This window comes from Furipterus horrens, unplaced genomic scaffold (assembly GCF_987537825.1).
Source record: "Furipterus horrens unplaced genomic scaffold, mFurHor1.1.pri manual_scaffold_10, whole genome shotgun sequence".
NCBI classification, from domain to species: Eukaryota; Metazoa; Chordata; class Mammalia; order Chiroptera; family Furipteridae; genus Furipterus; species Furipterus horrens.
The window spans coordinates 16839523-16856810 of NW_028327180.1; the positions used below are offsets into that span (position 1 = coordinate 16839523).

Below are 17288 nucleotides of genomic sequence, written 5' to 3' on the forward strand. Positions count from 1 at the left end.
ACTGTATTAATGCAGTGCTTCTGAATGAAGGATGGAATCAAAACCAACTGAAAACTATTTCCATGGAACTCTTGTTTAGGACCTGCCCTCACCATATTCAAACTCATTAAGTTCTCCAATAAAATACATGCCCTAGATTGTAAAGAAAGCTTGAGGTGTAAAGGAAAATGATTATTTGTTTCTTGTTTTTTATTTTGTTCAGATTTTCTGAAATAGACCAATATGCATTATGTAAAATAAAAGAAAAACAAAACAACTACATTCATGAGTAGCAGTAGTTGCAGCAATCTTTTATTAAGCCCTTACTTCTGACACACTTTCTTCTTTAATTCTCAAAATAATTTTTTGGAGAAATGTTACTATTCTGACTTTATAAACTGATGTTGCAAGAAATTAGGTGACTTTCCAAGACCATAAAGGTAGAATTAGTGCCATAAGAATTCAAAGCCCTCCTTGTTATGTGTGTGATAAAATAAAACGGGGACATAATTACGCCTGACTTCAGGAACGCTGGTATTGGAAGTCCCCAGTCCTCAGGGATTTGGGTGACTGGTTTTACGTTTTCATCCTTTTGTTGGTTTAAGTGGTACTGAAAAGATACAGCCAGACCTTATATACTGACTACTACAGAAATTCTCAGCTTCATGCATGCTAACAAGAATGAGTTGTAAGTAGATCAGATTTAGGAAATATATTGTGACTGGAGACCACGTAACCTCCTCTGACTTAAAAATGAGTAGGCACTATCCTTCATTTACTTTACCACACGTAATTTTTCAATTTATCTTTCTTCACAATGTCACAACACAATTCTGATATGAAAATATTACTTTTACAAATTCATAGTCACTGAACAGTTGCAATAAAATTGTTTTAGAAAATCTTTATGAAGATAAAACTGTGATTCATTAGAGGGTAGATATAAAACCACCTGTCACCATAAAAGAGACCACCTCTTTTGTCCTCAATCCACCTCCTACAAAAGTCACTTTTAGAAAGACTGAAAGATCAGTGCTGAATAGCTGAACTTGAGTTTTTCTTTTGGAGTTTGTCAAACCTATGATCAAGGTATCAAAACAAATAGTTTTTAGTGAGAAGAGAAATCATTTAAAAAGATGACATGTGAGAAAAGATGCAATAAGTTAATTAGTAAGTTAATCATGTCTGAACATTAGACACTGAGCTTGGCAAACATTTGAACAGGGAATTTCCTTTTAACTGCTAATGCTTATATGAAAATATATATTAAACACTAAATCCATTTTAGAGTTTGCTGCAGATATTTCTACTAATTAGTTTTGGCTGATACTGAAGTATTTTGTATGCTCCATTTATAAGAGCACAGTTTGCCCATCTGTTCATAGGTTGAAAGTGATTAAAGGATACTTATTTTGGCTGTTGTGAAAGCCAAATAGTTTTTAAGCTGCAAATATGCGACAAAACCAGTTTAGGTTGCCAAGTTCAGAAATATATTAAAGAGATTTGTGATGCCGCCCTCCCCTCCGGCCTCTCCCAACCTGCATTATCTAACGCTTTCCTGATTAGAATAGCATGCCTGCTTTGTCCAAATGTTTTGCAATTTAGTTATAATTTATACCACTGACTCTGATTTGGATCCTCTGCTACCAAGCTGTGTTGAGGGCTTGTGCTTCCTAGATGTGCAGCCTTGAAGTGGAACCATGTGATGTCCCCCTGCTTTGAAGGCAGGATTTGAAAGCAACTTGGGTGCTGAGTGAAACAAGTTTGTGTCCTACTTAATCACCTCTGTGAGGTCGGTTCAGTTTGAAAACAATGGATTAAATTCAGCATGGGTGCTATAGATTTTTAAGAAGAGGAATGTAACCCATTTCCCTCACTAATATTGTCTCAATATTATTCAGTACTCCGTTTCCAAGTCGTCCTAAGCAAGGGTTTAAATGTAGAACTTCCTGGGACTTTTAAAAACAAAATGCAATCCCCCTGAGTGGGAGATAACACCACTTTAATTCAGGCAAATTTTTTAAGTAGTTTAAATATCTGAATAAGGAGTGTTCTCTTCTGTGCTTCCTACACTCGTTTTGTGTCCTGATCATTCCTCACAAAGCTAGCCTGCAGCAGCCCCACCCCCGCCACCAAAAACAAACTAACAACAAAACAAGAGCTGTCCTATTTTTACCTGCTCCCAGTTTCCCAGTTGCAGGGCAATCTCTTTATAGATCATATTAAAGGGTGGTGGCTGCTATTCTATTTAAAGCCTCTAAGAGGCTTTGTCTTAAACAGTATACTACCTGAAGTGCTCCAACTAGAACTCATCCAGATGCAAATAAAATAAGGGGCTGGGAGGAATTGTTTTGAAATTTGTACTTAGTTTGGCTCTTGACACCTTTATTGTTTTTCTCTAATTGTTTACATACCATCCAATAAATAACAGACTCTGATATTAAACTTACTGGCCCATTCTTTGCAATTTTTATACTCTTTCCTTTTTTAAAATGAAGGCATTTGCCATTATCCAGTATCCTCACATCACATACATGATTTTTCTGAGTTTCAGAAAGGCAATTTTCAAGGTTCTCATAAAATTGTTGTAAAAATAGTAGAGAAATATAGACTGATAGAGTGATTTGAGGGACTGGGGAGATAGTATTATTACTAGCTGAGACAGGAAATATAAGAAAGACTTAGGGAGGGAAATACATATATATTTAAATTTTGAGAAGTGGCTATGGGATATTCCAGTGACAATACCCAGGAAGTGGTACAGAGTTTGCGATGGGAGCTATAAATGTCTGAAAAGGGAAGAAAATTCATTAGAAGGCAAAAAAAAAAAAAAAACTGAAAACTTAATTCAGCATTGAAAAAATACTTACTCATTTATTTACTCATTAATTCATTCAGTATAAGATGCTTTACATTCACTGGTAAACAAAACAAAATTCTCCGTCTTCATTGAACTTATGTTCCAGAAGGAGAGGCAGACAATGCTCACAGGAAACAACTTAATTACAGAATATGTTAGACCACATCCAAGCACCACCACCTTGCCCCTGCACAGCTTATTCTCCACAGGGCGTGGAAGTTGGTGGTAAGTGATCACAGCCAATACTTGCAATTGACTGGCCTGGGTAAATCCCTCCCATTAACCTGCCAACAACAACCAAGTTTCAACTACAAAAGGAGGGTATACTCAGCCCACACAAAAGGCACACCTCAAGTACCCAGCTTGGGGTTAGGGAAGGCCGTGACACTGGACCCTTAAGGACACCTACTATATTAGGCCATACTACCAAGACACAAAATCAAAGCAGCTCTACCCAATACACAGGAACAAACACAGGGAGGCTGCCAAATTGAGAAGGCAAAGAAATATGGCTCAAATGAAAGAAAAGAACAAAACCCCAGAAAAAATAACTAAATAAAATAGAGATAGCCAACATATCAGATGCAGAATTCAAAACACTGGTGATCAAGATGCTCAGAAATAACTAAGTATAATCATAAAATAAAGGAAGAAGTGACGGTTATATAAAGTGAGAGAAAAATATACAGGGAACCAACAGTGAAGGGAAGGAAGCAGGAATTCAAATCAATAATTTAGAATGAAAGGAAGAAATAAGCAGTCACCCAGAACAGAGAGAAGAAACAAGAATTGAAAAAAATGAGGAGAGGATTAGGAACCTCTAGGACAACTTTAAATGTACCAACATCTGAATCATAGGGTTACCAGAAGGAAAAGAGGAAAAGCAAGAAATTGAAAACTTATTTGAAAAAATAATGAAAGAAAACTTCCCTAATTTGGTGAAGGAAATAGACATAGAAGTTCAGGAAGCACAGAGTCCCAAACAAGTTGGTCCAAAGAGGACTACATCAAAACACATAATAATTAAAATGCCAAAGGTGAAAGGTAAAGAGAGAATCTTAAAAGCAGCAAGAGAAAGGCAGAGAGTTACCTACAAAGAAGTTCCCATAAGACTATCAGTTGATTTCTCAAAAGAAACTTTGCAGGCAAGAAGGAGTTGGCAAGAAGTATTCAAAGTGATGAAAAGCAAGGACCTACCACCAAGATTACTCTATCTGGCAAAGCTACCATTTATAATGGAAGAGCAGATAAAATGCTTCCTAGACAAGTCGGAGCTAAAGGAGTTCAACATCACCAAACCATAATTATATAAAATGTAAAAGGGACTTACTTAAGAAAAAGAAAAAGATCAAAACTATGGATATTAAATAACAACAAACTCACAGTTACCAACAATTCAATCTAAAAATTAAAAACATAAACAAAAAACAAATTAAGCAAATAACCAGCACAGAAACAGAATCATAGGTATGGGAATCATTTGGAGGGTTATCACTGAGAGGGGGAAGAGGAAGAAAGGAGAAAAAGGTGCAGGGATCAAGAAGCATAATTCACAGAAACAAAATAGACAGAGGGATGTTAACAATGGTATAGGAAAGGGTGAAGCCAAAGAAATTACATGCACAACCCATGGACATGAAGTAAGGATGGGGGGTTGTTGGGGGGGTACTGGGTAGGTGGTGGCAAAGGGGAAAAATGTGGGACAACTATAACAGCATAATTAATAAAATATACTTAAAAAACAAAATGGTAAATGAAATAATGTAATCAGAATAATAGGAGTAGGTACTTAGAACATGTAGAACATAAAAAAGTATACAAACATCTGTATTTTGAAAATGCAGAGACAGAGAAATCATGTATTGGGTTCTTTTTCTAGAAAGTTAAAAAGAAAAAAAAGTGTGGCCATGCCCAATGTGTTGATCTAGAGCCTGTGCTGAAACTACACAGAGAAGATTTGGGGTTAAGGATTGCCACTTTCCTTAATGTGATTCCAAACCTTCTTGTAATGAGATGCTTTCAAATTTTAAATACTATAGTGTATAAACTGTCATCCCTAGGTAGGTTCATCTTATGACCTGCCCTCAAAAAAAAAAAAAAAAAAAAAAAAGATGAATGAAAGGAGATCACGTCCTGAAGACATGACTTGAGTCTGAAGAATCAGTGGAGCTGGGATGTTAAACAGACATAAAGCACAGACATGCACCACTCTCTACACCCTTGGAATCCTCATTTATGTGAGCAAAGGGGTTAAAGTACCATTTTGCTTAAGCTAACCGGAATTATCACTCTAATGAAGATGTTGGAAACCATTATATACAAAAGTAGTTGAAATGAATTGAAGGACTTAATTGAAAGAATTAAAATTGGTAACAAGGGTGGCTTCAGGAAGCCCAAATCAAGACTAATGGGTACCAGCTTAAGGGAGGTAATTGTTGAGCTTCACATGGAGAATTATCTGAAAAGCAGAGCAGTTCTTAGAATTAAACGGGATGGAACTTGAAGAGATGAATTACAAATCCATAGAATTTTTAAGTAGATGCTATGTGGGCACCATGTTAAGGAGGAGATTTACCCTTTGGATAGACAGTTTCAATGAAAAAAGTTGTAAGTTTCTTAAAACTCTGAGAGTCTCTAATTCTCCCAAGACAGACCACACAAGTGGAAATACAATTGAAGAACTATTATCCACTGTAAATTTATTTTCAAAAAATGCTTATGCTAGGTACTGACCCAGAAAAAAAAAAAAACAAAAACTGTTCATAGATATCTAACAATAAACAAGCTAATGTACCATTAAAAAGTAACAAAATTGCAGAAGAAACCAAAGGAAAGCTATTAGGTGGTGAATTATAAAATTGTTTTTAGATTAAATAAGAGGTCTCAACCCTTTTCAGAAAAAAAAAAAAAAACGGTAATAAACAAATACAGGAATTTTAGAGATAGAAAGGAAATCTTCAAGTACCTACCTACATCTCCAGACTAAAATGTAAGATTCATAATTAAATGTGCCAGCAAAGGTACTATATTCCATTATATCAAAAAAGAGAAAATTTAGAATTGATAGTGCAATTTTGCCTTCCAGTAACATGTTAGTGAGTCATATACTGTAACTACTACTATCTTTTTAGTTCCTGTATACTACAAAATAGAAAGAGGAAAGTATATAATTATTATACATACCTACACAAACATCTGGATCCTTAGCATATTTAAGAATTTGTTTTAATAAAAATAAGAAATTTGGGGGTTGCAAAAAGGCACATTTTACTTCACAGAAGGTATATTTAAGTGACAACATCTCTATCATCCAGAATTTAAAAAAAAATAAATATTTAAAAGGTTAAATGTTGATGATCAGCCTCTGAGTATATTACCACTAGAAATTTAATATTATGAAGAGCAATAGAATGTTTTCCATCTATAAATTAAAGACCCTTCAATTGTTGTATTCTATACTTGGAAATCAGTCAGTCATTAAAAAAAAAAAAGATGTGCTTTAGAAGTTCAACAAAAGAAAAATGTATCACTAAAGTCATTATCTGTAAGGGATTAACAGCTAACTGCAGAAAGAGATAAAAAAAAATAAGTGTTTTACTAAAGGAATGAAGTAGGTTATCTGAAAGAAAATAAGAGATATTTGCAATATAGTTAGAGTTACCACACAAATTCCAGTGGACCTCAAGGAAGACTTCATATAAGACGAAAATCTTTCTAAAAGGAAATAAAAGTGAATGTCATCATAATAGTATGGTGGGTCACAATAAATATAGCTCAAAGGTGCTACAGCTCTACCTAAGACACAGAGGCAAACAAACACAGGAGCCTGTCAAGATGAGGAGACAGAGAGATATGGCCCAAAAGGAGGAACTGATCAAGGTTCCAGTGGCAGAAATAGGTGATGATGAGATAGCCAAGCAAACAGATGAGGAGATAGTGAACCTAACAGATATAGAGTTCAAAACACTGCTGATAAAGATGCTCATAGGCTTGACAGATATACTTAAGTATGACAAATGCATAAGGAAAAAAGTGAAGGATATGCTAAATGAAATGAAGGAAAATCCACATAAAGTCAATGGTGAAGGGAAGGAAACCGGGGCTCAAATCAATGATTTGAAACAAAAGAAGAAAAAAACAGTCAACCAGTACAGAACGAGCAAACGAGAATTGATAAAAGTGAGGAGAGACTTAGGAAACTCTGGCACAACTTTACACATACCAACATCCAAATCATAGGGATGCCAGAAGGAGAAGAGGAAGAGCAAGAAATTGAAAGCTTATGTGAAAAAATAATGAAGAAAAACTTCCCAAATTTGGCAAAGGAAATAGACATACAAGTCCAGGAAGCACGGAGTGTCCCAAACAAACTAGACCCAAGGAGGACCACACCAAGACACATCATAATTAAAATGCCAAAGGTTCAAAATAAAGAGAATCTTAAAAGCAGCAAAAGAAAAGCAGAAAGTTACCTACAAAGGGGTGCATATAAGACTATTAGCTGATTTCTCAAAGGAAACCTTGCAGGCAAGAAGTGACTGGTAAGCAGTATTCAATGTGATGAAAAGCAAGGAGCTACAACCAAGATTACTCTATCCAGCAAAGCTATCATTTAGAATTGAAGGGCAGATGAAGTGCTTCCCAGACAAGGTAAAGCTAAAGGAGTTCATCATCACCAAGCCATTATTATATGAAATGTCATAGGGACTTAAGAAAAAGAAGATCAAAATTATGAATATTAAAATGACAACCAACTCACAACTATCAACAACTGAATCTAAAAAATAAAAACAAAATCCAACTAAGCAAACCAGAATAGGAACAGAATCATAGGTATGGGGATCATTTGGAGGGTTATCAGCTGAAAGGGGTAAGAAGGAGAAATGGGGAAATGATGCAGGGATTAAGAAGCATAATTTGTTCATACAAAACAGACAGGGAGATGTTAAGAATAATATAGGAAAGGGTGAAGCCAAAGAACTTATATGCATGACCCATGGACATGAACTAATGGGGAGGTGGGATTGCTGGAGGGAAAGGGGATACTGGGTTGAGGGGAGCAAAGGGAAAAAAATTGGGACTACTGTACAACATAATCAATAAAGCATACTAAAAAATGAATATAGCTCACAGCTCACAATTTTCATTTAGATACTGAGAGTGAACTCACGTGTGCACTAATGCTTTACTTCCCTTTACCTAATGCTATAAACTGCTTCTGATTCTTTATATTAAATATATCAAATCTAAATAAGAGAATAATGGGTAGGTCATAAAGAAGTTAATGGAAAGTTTAAAAATTGATGCTAGGAAGAGACAATAACCTACTTCACTGCAAAATCTCATTGTCTTTACCTTTATGTAAAAAAAAAAATAATAATAATAATAATAATAACATGTAGTATAATTCATGTACACACATTACATTTTTTTAAACTAAAAATTAGCCCTGACTGGTGTGGCTCAGTTGGTTGAGTGTTTTCCTGCAAAGCACAAAGTCACTGGATTGAATCCCGGTCAGGGTACATGCCTGGATTGCAGGTTTGTTCCCAGGTTGGGGCATATATGAGAGGCAACCAATCAATGTTTCTCTCTTGCATCCATGTTTCTCTTTTTCCTTCCATTCCTCTCTCTCTAAAATTAAATAAATAAAATCTCTTAACAAACTAAAAATTAACAGTTATATTGTTTTGCTTTAAATCTTTCTTACTTAGAAATTTTACATTAGGCATTTTGTTTTAAAATACATAAAACTCAGAAAAATATTCCTTTGACAATTCTAATTGAACTGAAATTGCTTGGCTTTCAATGAAATATTAACACAACCTTCTTTTCCCTTACAAAAGGTTTTAAGTTTTCTCAATCATATTTTAATTCTATGTATTTCTGACAATCTTCTGAAACTCATGGAGTTCTGATAATTTCAAATTTTATTATTTAAATTGAAATATTGAGGATACAGGAAACATCATTCAGATCAGAAATCAAATAATTTTGTTGTGTAAGTGCTCATCTATGAAAATTATATTCTATAAATGTTTAGCAAGGGTATGTATGAAATATTTATAGCAGAAATAGAAAATCAAGGCATAAAAACACATAAATATACATACAGGAATCCCAAAATAAAATCAAGTAGCCATTGTGTGGAACTTAGAAACTAGTAACTTCATTGTAATTGTGCTGGATTGAGCATTTTAATTCTTTAAACATGCTGCTAATGAAAAGTTTCATGTACATCTGTACACATTTGTGCAATCAAATGTATCTATGTAATATTCTGTGTTTCTTCTCCTTCTAAATTTTGAGATCTTTATGGTTGAAAAAAACAGGAAGATGAACTAAAAAAAATAGAAATGTGAAAACTTACCTTTTAGGCTTATGATCATTAAAGATTAGGACAGAGATCATTATGACTGCTTTAGCAACCACTATTTATCCATCTAAGGCAACAGGTTCCGTTCCCTACCAAGAGTAGAACTGGGGGCACAAAGTTGCAGTAATTCCAAATCAAGTGCAGCAGCAGCATTTTTTAGTTGGCTAACTTAGCATTCCCACCTTAAAAAGTACTGCTGAGTGGGCGCATAAAACAGTCCTTGTGGGTATGTATAAGTGCATTCCATCACTTTTTTTTTTTTTCAGTAACTAAGAACAGAGGGGGGGGAAATAAACTCTCTTGTGTTACTGTACCCTGGCAATGGTAAACTATGTGAGACATATTTTTATCCTTAAAATGCAAAAGTACTTTAAAATTGGCCAGAACCTTATTGAAGCTGATTGACAACTGAGGGAAGGTTATAAAATACTCTGCCTCATGCAGACTCTAAGGAAACTCTAGCAAAAAATATTTGGAAAATTCTTCTCTAACAACAAAGTCCTGTAGGCCAAGCTTTAAAGAGTCCCAACATTTGGATTCTAAAGTATCATGGAATTTCTATGGTAGAAATGGTACAGGATTTCAAATAAACAAGAAAAATCTTAATATTATTTTATTTAAATATTTTCAAAGAAATGTGTCTATACAAAAACTATAAATCTATATAGTTTTAGATTGCTTACTATATTTTGCTTTATTTTCATTGTTTTACTTTTTTTTCACTTTCTTTCTCCAAGATTTCATTCTAGTTAACACTTTTACTAGAGCCATTGTTAGATATGCTAATTAAGTTTCAATGTACTTCTATTACCTAATCATCAGAACGGCTCTTAAAATTTGTATATAAACAGAATAAAAGCAGCATGACGAAGAATAGGGTGCAGTGAAGATTGGATTCTCCTAAACTGTTTTTTTTTTTGTGTGTGTGTGTGTCCTTGAAGAAGTCACCAATCTTTTTGAATCTCTGTTTACTCAAGTGGAATTTAAAAGGATTGAATCAAGTGATCTCTAAACTCCCTTCAGCCATCATTCCCTAAAATATTTAATATCTCCCTGCAAAAATTAGCTAGATATCTCTGTAAAACTTTGCCACTGCTCTTCATGCCTGCAACAGATGGTAGACTGTACACAAAAATGTTTAGCATTCAGACTAGCTGGCTGGCTCCAGGAAAATAACTATAATAAACACTCATCTTTCAGACGATACAATTTTTTATCATTGAAAGGGCTGCACTAAATTTTAACTTAGTAATGCCTACAAGGAAAAAAAATACTTCCCAATCAGCCTTACCAGGTAAATAACATTTACAAAAAAGACCCAGAGATAAGCTACTTTTAACATAATCGAATACTTTGGAAAGTAATTTACAAGTGACAGTTACTATTTTTTTCTTCAAAGACAGTCTTTTTGTGGGAAGGTTTTTGATAACAAATTCAATTTCTTTAATAGACACGGGCTATTCAGATTTTCTATTAATTCCTGTATCAGTTTTGGTACATTGTCTGTTTTCCAAAGAATTTGTCCATTTCACCTTAGTTGTTGAATGTAGTTGGCTTAAAGTTATTCATATGTTCTCTTATTTTTTTAATATCTATAAGATATAGAAAACCGGCACCACTTTTCTTGTCAATATTGGTAATTTGTGTTTTATCTCTTCTTTTTCTTATTCAGTTTTCTTAGGAGCTTACAAATTTTATTAGTCTTTTCAAAGAATCAATTTTTGGCTTTGTTAATTTGCCTTTTTGTTTCATTTGTATTTCACTCTTTTCAGTTCTTATCATTATAATGAATGCCATAGGCACATTTCAAAAAACATTCTACAGTTGTTGGATGCAGTCTTCTATAAAGGTCAATTAGGTCAAATTAGTTGATGGTTTGTTCAAATCTGCTATATCGATTTTTATTTTTTTACTAATTTTTTTATCAAGTACTAAAAAAGGCATGTAAAAATTTCCAGCAACAAGTATGGAATTGTTCGTCGGCGGCGGCAGCCGTCCGTCTCGAGAGACGATGGTGTAGCTTCTTAAGAGTCTATCTGCACCGCCGAGAATGGCTGTGCAGTCCGACTCGGGAGTGACACGGTATCTGTCTCCTCCCGTGTTGAATCGACATCTTGCGATGACGCTGGAGTGTCCTCTCCAGTGAAGCTGAAGCTACAGAGCCTGGGCAGGGTGATATGGAGGGTCTGCTGTTGTCCATGCAGCAGACCCATGGAATTGTTCATTTTATTCTTTATTCCTGTCGTTCTTTGTTTTATATATTTTGAAGCTTTATTACTAGAGCATATTCTGTATATTTACTATAAATGTTGATGCAGTTAAGTTTTAGACTACCATTTTCATATTAGTTTTTATTCACTCCTTGTGGTCCTCTTTTCATGTCCTCGAGTTAACCAAATAGTTAGTTCTTGTTACCTTTTTATTTTAGTGATTGCTCTTGGAATGACAATATGCATTCTTAACTTATCACATACTACTTTGAATTAATACCACTACACATAAAATGAAAGAAACTTGGAAGAGTTAACTTGTTTTTTTTTTCTATTATTGTCAAACATATTTGCATCTCCCTAACTTATAAGAAGCATAATAACATTACGATGTCACCTAAAATGGTTGATTTTAAAGAAATTTTTAAAATATATTTTATTTTATATTGATCAAAATATATTTTTAATTCAATATTACTTCTGTAGATTCAAATTTCCATCAATGTCCTTTCCTTTAAGCATGAAGAGCTTCCTTTAACATTTGTTAGGATCAGCTGTCAATAAATTCTCATTCTTTTAATTTATCTGAAAATATCTATTTTCAACCGTAATATTATGTGTTAGTTTCATTAGCTATAAAATTATCAGTTAATATTTTTTCTTTCAGCATTTTGCATACATAATTTCATTGCCTTCTGGTTTCATCATTTCTGATGAGATGACATCCATCATTCCTAGAAATGTAACCCTCAGTAAAATGTTTATTTTTCCTCTCTAGCTATTCCCAACTCCCCCCACCCCACCTCTTAATTTACAACTCTTAGACTATGATGTGCCTGCCTGTGGATTCTTTTGTCTGTTTGTTTTATCATGTTTAGAATGTGATAATCTTGCATATGTAAAGATGTTTTTCAGTAAATTTGAAGAAAATTCAGCCATTATTTCTTCAGCTACTTCTGCCTCATTCTGTTTTTCTACTTTTGAGACTCCAATTCACACACAGTAGGCCACTTGATTTTAATTTCCAGTTCACTCAGGCTCTGTTCTATTTTTCTCAATTGTTTTTATTTTTCTCTTGATTAGACCTTACTGATCTATAAGTTTACTTATTTTTCTACTGTCTTCTCTGATATTTTGTTGTTCAAAACATCCAGTGAAATTTTCATATTAGACATTATAGCTCTCAGTTCTAGCATTTCCATTTGACTTTTTAAAATAGCTTCTATTTCTGCACTGGGATACTTTGTTATTATTAATATCTTTTTCTTTAAATTCTTGAACATGTGTAATAGCTGCTTTAAAGCACTTGTCTGCTAATTCCAATAGCTGGTATATCCTTTTTGATGTAAGATTTCCCTGTTTCTTAACATGTCTAGCATTTTATCTATTACATACTTCATTCACATTGTATACAGTGGAGATTCTGGATTCTTTTATAGTCCATGAAGAATTGTTAACTTTAAAAAAAAAAAATTCTAGGTGGTGGCTAAATTACTAGTTTATTATCTTAAAATTGTTGAAATTTGGTTTTATACTTTGGTTAGGGTGAATCAGTTTGTTTTATTTTTAGTACTAAGTTAAATCCCTTAGTCCCGGGATATAGTCTCCATTCCTTAGGTGCTGGCTTTCTAAGATTTCCATGGAAAAGACTGACATGTTTACTATGCCTCTGTCACTAAAATAGGATATTTGTTTCTTGGATATTCAAATAACTGTATTACATTGTTTCATCATCATATTTGACCTAGATTTACCATGGAGTGCAATTCCATAATACTAACCTTGCAGTTGAATGGATTTTGATATTCATTTTTTTCAAATATTAGGAAATTAATATAGCATGTATATGATATATTATATGACACTCAAGTAGGGTCTGGGACAGTGTTCTCTTATCAAACACATTAACATTAATTAGCTAATATAATTAATATATATCTGTATGTAAAACATGAATATTCATATGAAGGGAGAAAAGTAAAAATTTTGAGTGATCTTAATTACTTGTCACTTCAGGTCAGATTTTGACACTAAGAGTTTTGGCACAACCTTAGTTGACATCAACTTTTAGTTTCTGGGGCTTTCTGGATTTTGGAATTGTGGATGAGGGAGCATGGGCCTTATACAGTATTCCCTGACTTATCGCGGGTATTACGTTCTAGACCCCCCCCCCCCCCATGATAGGTGAAAATCCGCGAAGTAGGAACCTTACATTTCTTTTAGTATTTATATATATTTTAAGGCTTTATAAACCCTTCCCACACACTTATAAACTGTTCCCAGTCCCTTATTAACCTTTACCACTCCATTATTAACCTTTTCCACACTTTTATAAACACTACTTATGTTCTTAAACATATTCTACACTCTTAAACCTACGTGACTTTAACAACATACATATACAGTACCGCAAAATCCCGCGATAGAGCAAAAAATCCACGATAAATAATTAAATATAATATTTTTAAAAATCCCATGATACAGTGAGGCCATGATAAGTGAACCACAATATAGAGAGGGACTACTGCATAGCCACACATTTTGAGTAATTGAGAGGAGGAATAAAAAAGGATACCAGGTCAGAAAATGTAACCTAAATAACATATTTAAACAAACCTGTATTTACTGAGGAGTTAGATCTTTAAACTGGTTGCTTTTGAAAAACTTCTGTATTCAAGATTTACTCTTTTTCTGTTTTCATTTATATGGCCTGGCACAGTGCTTTGCACCTCGTCAGTACTAAAATATTATTTGATGAATTAATGAATTAATATATTACCAGTGAATAAGAAAACACAAGTGTGAAGCCTGTCCTTTTTAGAAGCTTCACTGATAAATTCCTACAATCCCTTCTTTCCATCTCACAAAATCGTATCTCACAGTCATTATTTTTCCACAAAAGTTACTTGACAGATTTGCTACATAAAGTAGCAAAGCAATTTTAACCCCTCATATAGTCATTGAAAGGTGTTCTACCATAGTGAATTGTAGTACCCAGTTTCTGATAAACAAAACGTCATGAGGTATTGTTCACACTGCTTTTTCCTGGCTACCACATAGTAAACTTCAGGCCCCATTTATTGCATGATCATTAATACACTTGGACAAAAAAGTTTTTTTCTCCTTGGCTTAGTCAAGTTAATTGAGAACACTGAAAAATATATGTTAAAAACCTATACTTCTTTAATCTCAGAGACTTAAGATAAAACCAAAAGGATGCACATTAATTTATACTTTTCTGCTGTCACATAAAAAATATACCTGGGTTGTGGCTTTGGTTCTGGCTTGAAAGATCGTTGCTCCTTTTTCATAAAGGTTTTCTAGAAAAAGGGAAAGGAGAGTTGACATCAGTAGGAAACAATGTCATCATCTACAAAAGTTTAATTTTATTGATGTTCTATTATCAAAGGGAGAAGGAATCATTCCACTATAATATATATTACAAGCCTAAACAATAATATAAATTTATAAATATACTCAGAGAACAATGATTGCTGAACTGCCTGCAGCTCCTTCTGACACCCAAGATTACAATTCCTACTGATCACTTCAGGAAATATACATACAAACCTAATTCAGATGAGAATTTATTTCTTTACGTACTTATTTGTTTTCTGTCTTATAAGAAAGACTTAACGCAGCTTTCACAATATATAGTACATAAGAAAAAGAAAATCAAGTTAAGGGGAAAATATGTATTGAACAATAATGTCAAATATTTTCTGGTATTTCTTGAAGTGTCACACAGATCGGGCTCTCAAATTTTTAGCTATCAAAGTGTTATAGACTGAACTGTGTTCCTCCAAAATTCACACGCTGAAGCCCTAATCAGTTCTGTGACTATGTTTGGGGAGAAGGCCTTTCAGGAGGTAATTAAGGTTAAATGAGGTCATAACGGTGAGGTCCTGTTAAATAATATTGGTGGCCTCATAAGAAGAAGACATGATGCCAGGGGCACAGAGGCACAGACAAAAGGTGAAGTAGAGACATAGGAAGAAGCAGGTGCCTCTCTAAGCCAAGGAGAGAGGCCTCAGGAGAAACCAACTTTGTGGCAGGCATCTTGATCTTGGACTTCCAACCTCCCAAACTGTGAGCAAACTCATTTCTGTTGTGTATGCCATATAATCTGTGGTATTTCATGATGGCAGGCCTGGCAAATTAGTACGTAAGCAATGAAGAAAACATGGTCATTCTAATATTTACAATGTCTGTAACCAAAGCAAAAATGAGTTCTTCAAAAGAAGCTGGGTGTGATGTAATGGTCAGCTTCAAGAGCATCTCTTCAATAATCACACCAGAGTGTTTAATGTGGGATTTTTATACAATCTTTCAATATCAGTCAAGAGTAGAAGAAAAACTCAGGAATATAATTCTATAAGAACTCAGAATAACTGAGCCATTGCATTTCTGGTTATTTGGCATAATGCAAAAGTTAAACTGATATCTAGAAGTGTTGAAGAACTGCATATACACTTTGTAATCTGTAATGACAATTATTTTGCACAGAAGAGCTTTTGAAAAAATGGTCTCAAATAAGAGGAATTTGATGTAGTCTTGATAAAACAGCAAAAGGTTAATGCATTTTGGGTTTTTGATGCTGTCTTTTTCCTTAGAATCTATAATTCAGTAACAGAAGGTATCTTGGCTATTGAAATATGATATACTCGTGTACCACAAAGAAAATGCTAACTTTAGTTTTGCTTTTTAAGTTTCAAAGATGCTTTTAACTACTATTTGACAATTTAAGTCAAAGAATTCTTTTATATAAGATCCTAGGATATATAAGGGATTTATATAATGATGAAATGTGGAAGAAAATCGTGTTTGTGTTGTATTGTAAAAATATTTAGTATTGAGACACACAGTGGTTTTTGAACAAACTGTAAATCGTTCATTCTCTCTTATACTACTTTCTCAGATGTGATCTAACTTAATTATGTTAATTTGTATTTCATTCCATTTATTTTTTTAAGACCAAAGAGTAACTTTTCTTCTGCAGGTATGTTATAATGCAACAATAACCTTGAGATTTAGTTAACATCATCTCTCAAACATTGCTTACTTTTAAAATTCCCTGATTGTGTTTTCTTTTTTTATAAGTAAACGATCATCCTAAAGAATAAAATTATACGTTTTAATGTTTATGTACAACATGCAGGTGATAATAAAACATGGAGCAGGACCTATATTTTAAATGTGCTCTCAAGATGTTCCATGACATATATTCATGGCTACAAAAATACCAATGCTACAAAATTAATTTGTAGCCTATATATTCCATACATTTGCACACAGCAATATGCTTGGCCTGGCACACACTGCCCTTTTGTGATACTACTATTTACACCTGCCCGCTTACATTATTTTTTAAAGGCTTCCTTCTTGGCCAGACTAGCAGCATTAGCATGCTGTCCATGATGAAGGGTGTCAAATGTGGAGGCTGCTAACTAAAACAGACTCCGACAAACATTCTTGAGGATCTTTCTTACCAAAACGTTCTCTGGTTTTTTTTCCAGTGACTCTCTTGCAGTTTCATTGCCTTTACAGCCTCCATTGTGTTTCTTTCTCCCTACCTGATTTAGAAACCTTTTTCTCTCCTTTTTGCAAAGTCAGTAGAAATCCTTTATTTAGGGCTTTTCTCATACTTAGCTTCCTACATAATTATATATTCAAATCTTAGATCCATTCTGCCTTAATGCTTCAACTCCACTCTCCATCAAAAACCTTTCCTCTCAACTGCAACCTGCTTCTCTTTAAAAAAAAAAATTTGTATTGATTTTAGAGAGGGAACAAGAGAAAGAGAAAGAGAGAGGGGGAGAGAAGTTTGTTTTCCTCTTATTTATGCATTTATTGGTTGATTCTT

General features: G+C 33.9%; 1 protein-coding gene across 1 annotated transcript in view; it reads right to left on the reverse strand.

Moving 5' to 3' along the window:
- Window positions 1-17288, reverse strand: part of IQCM (IQ motif containing M) — a 234099-nt gene that overhangs the window by 126345 nt on the left and 90466 nt on the right. Inside the window, exon 6 of the mRNA XM_090290157.1 lies at window positions 14687-14745. Coding sequence (XP_090146283.1) covers window positions 14687-14745 — 59 coding nt within the window. The remainder of the gene's footprint in view (window positions 1-14686; window positions 14746-17288) is intronic.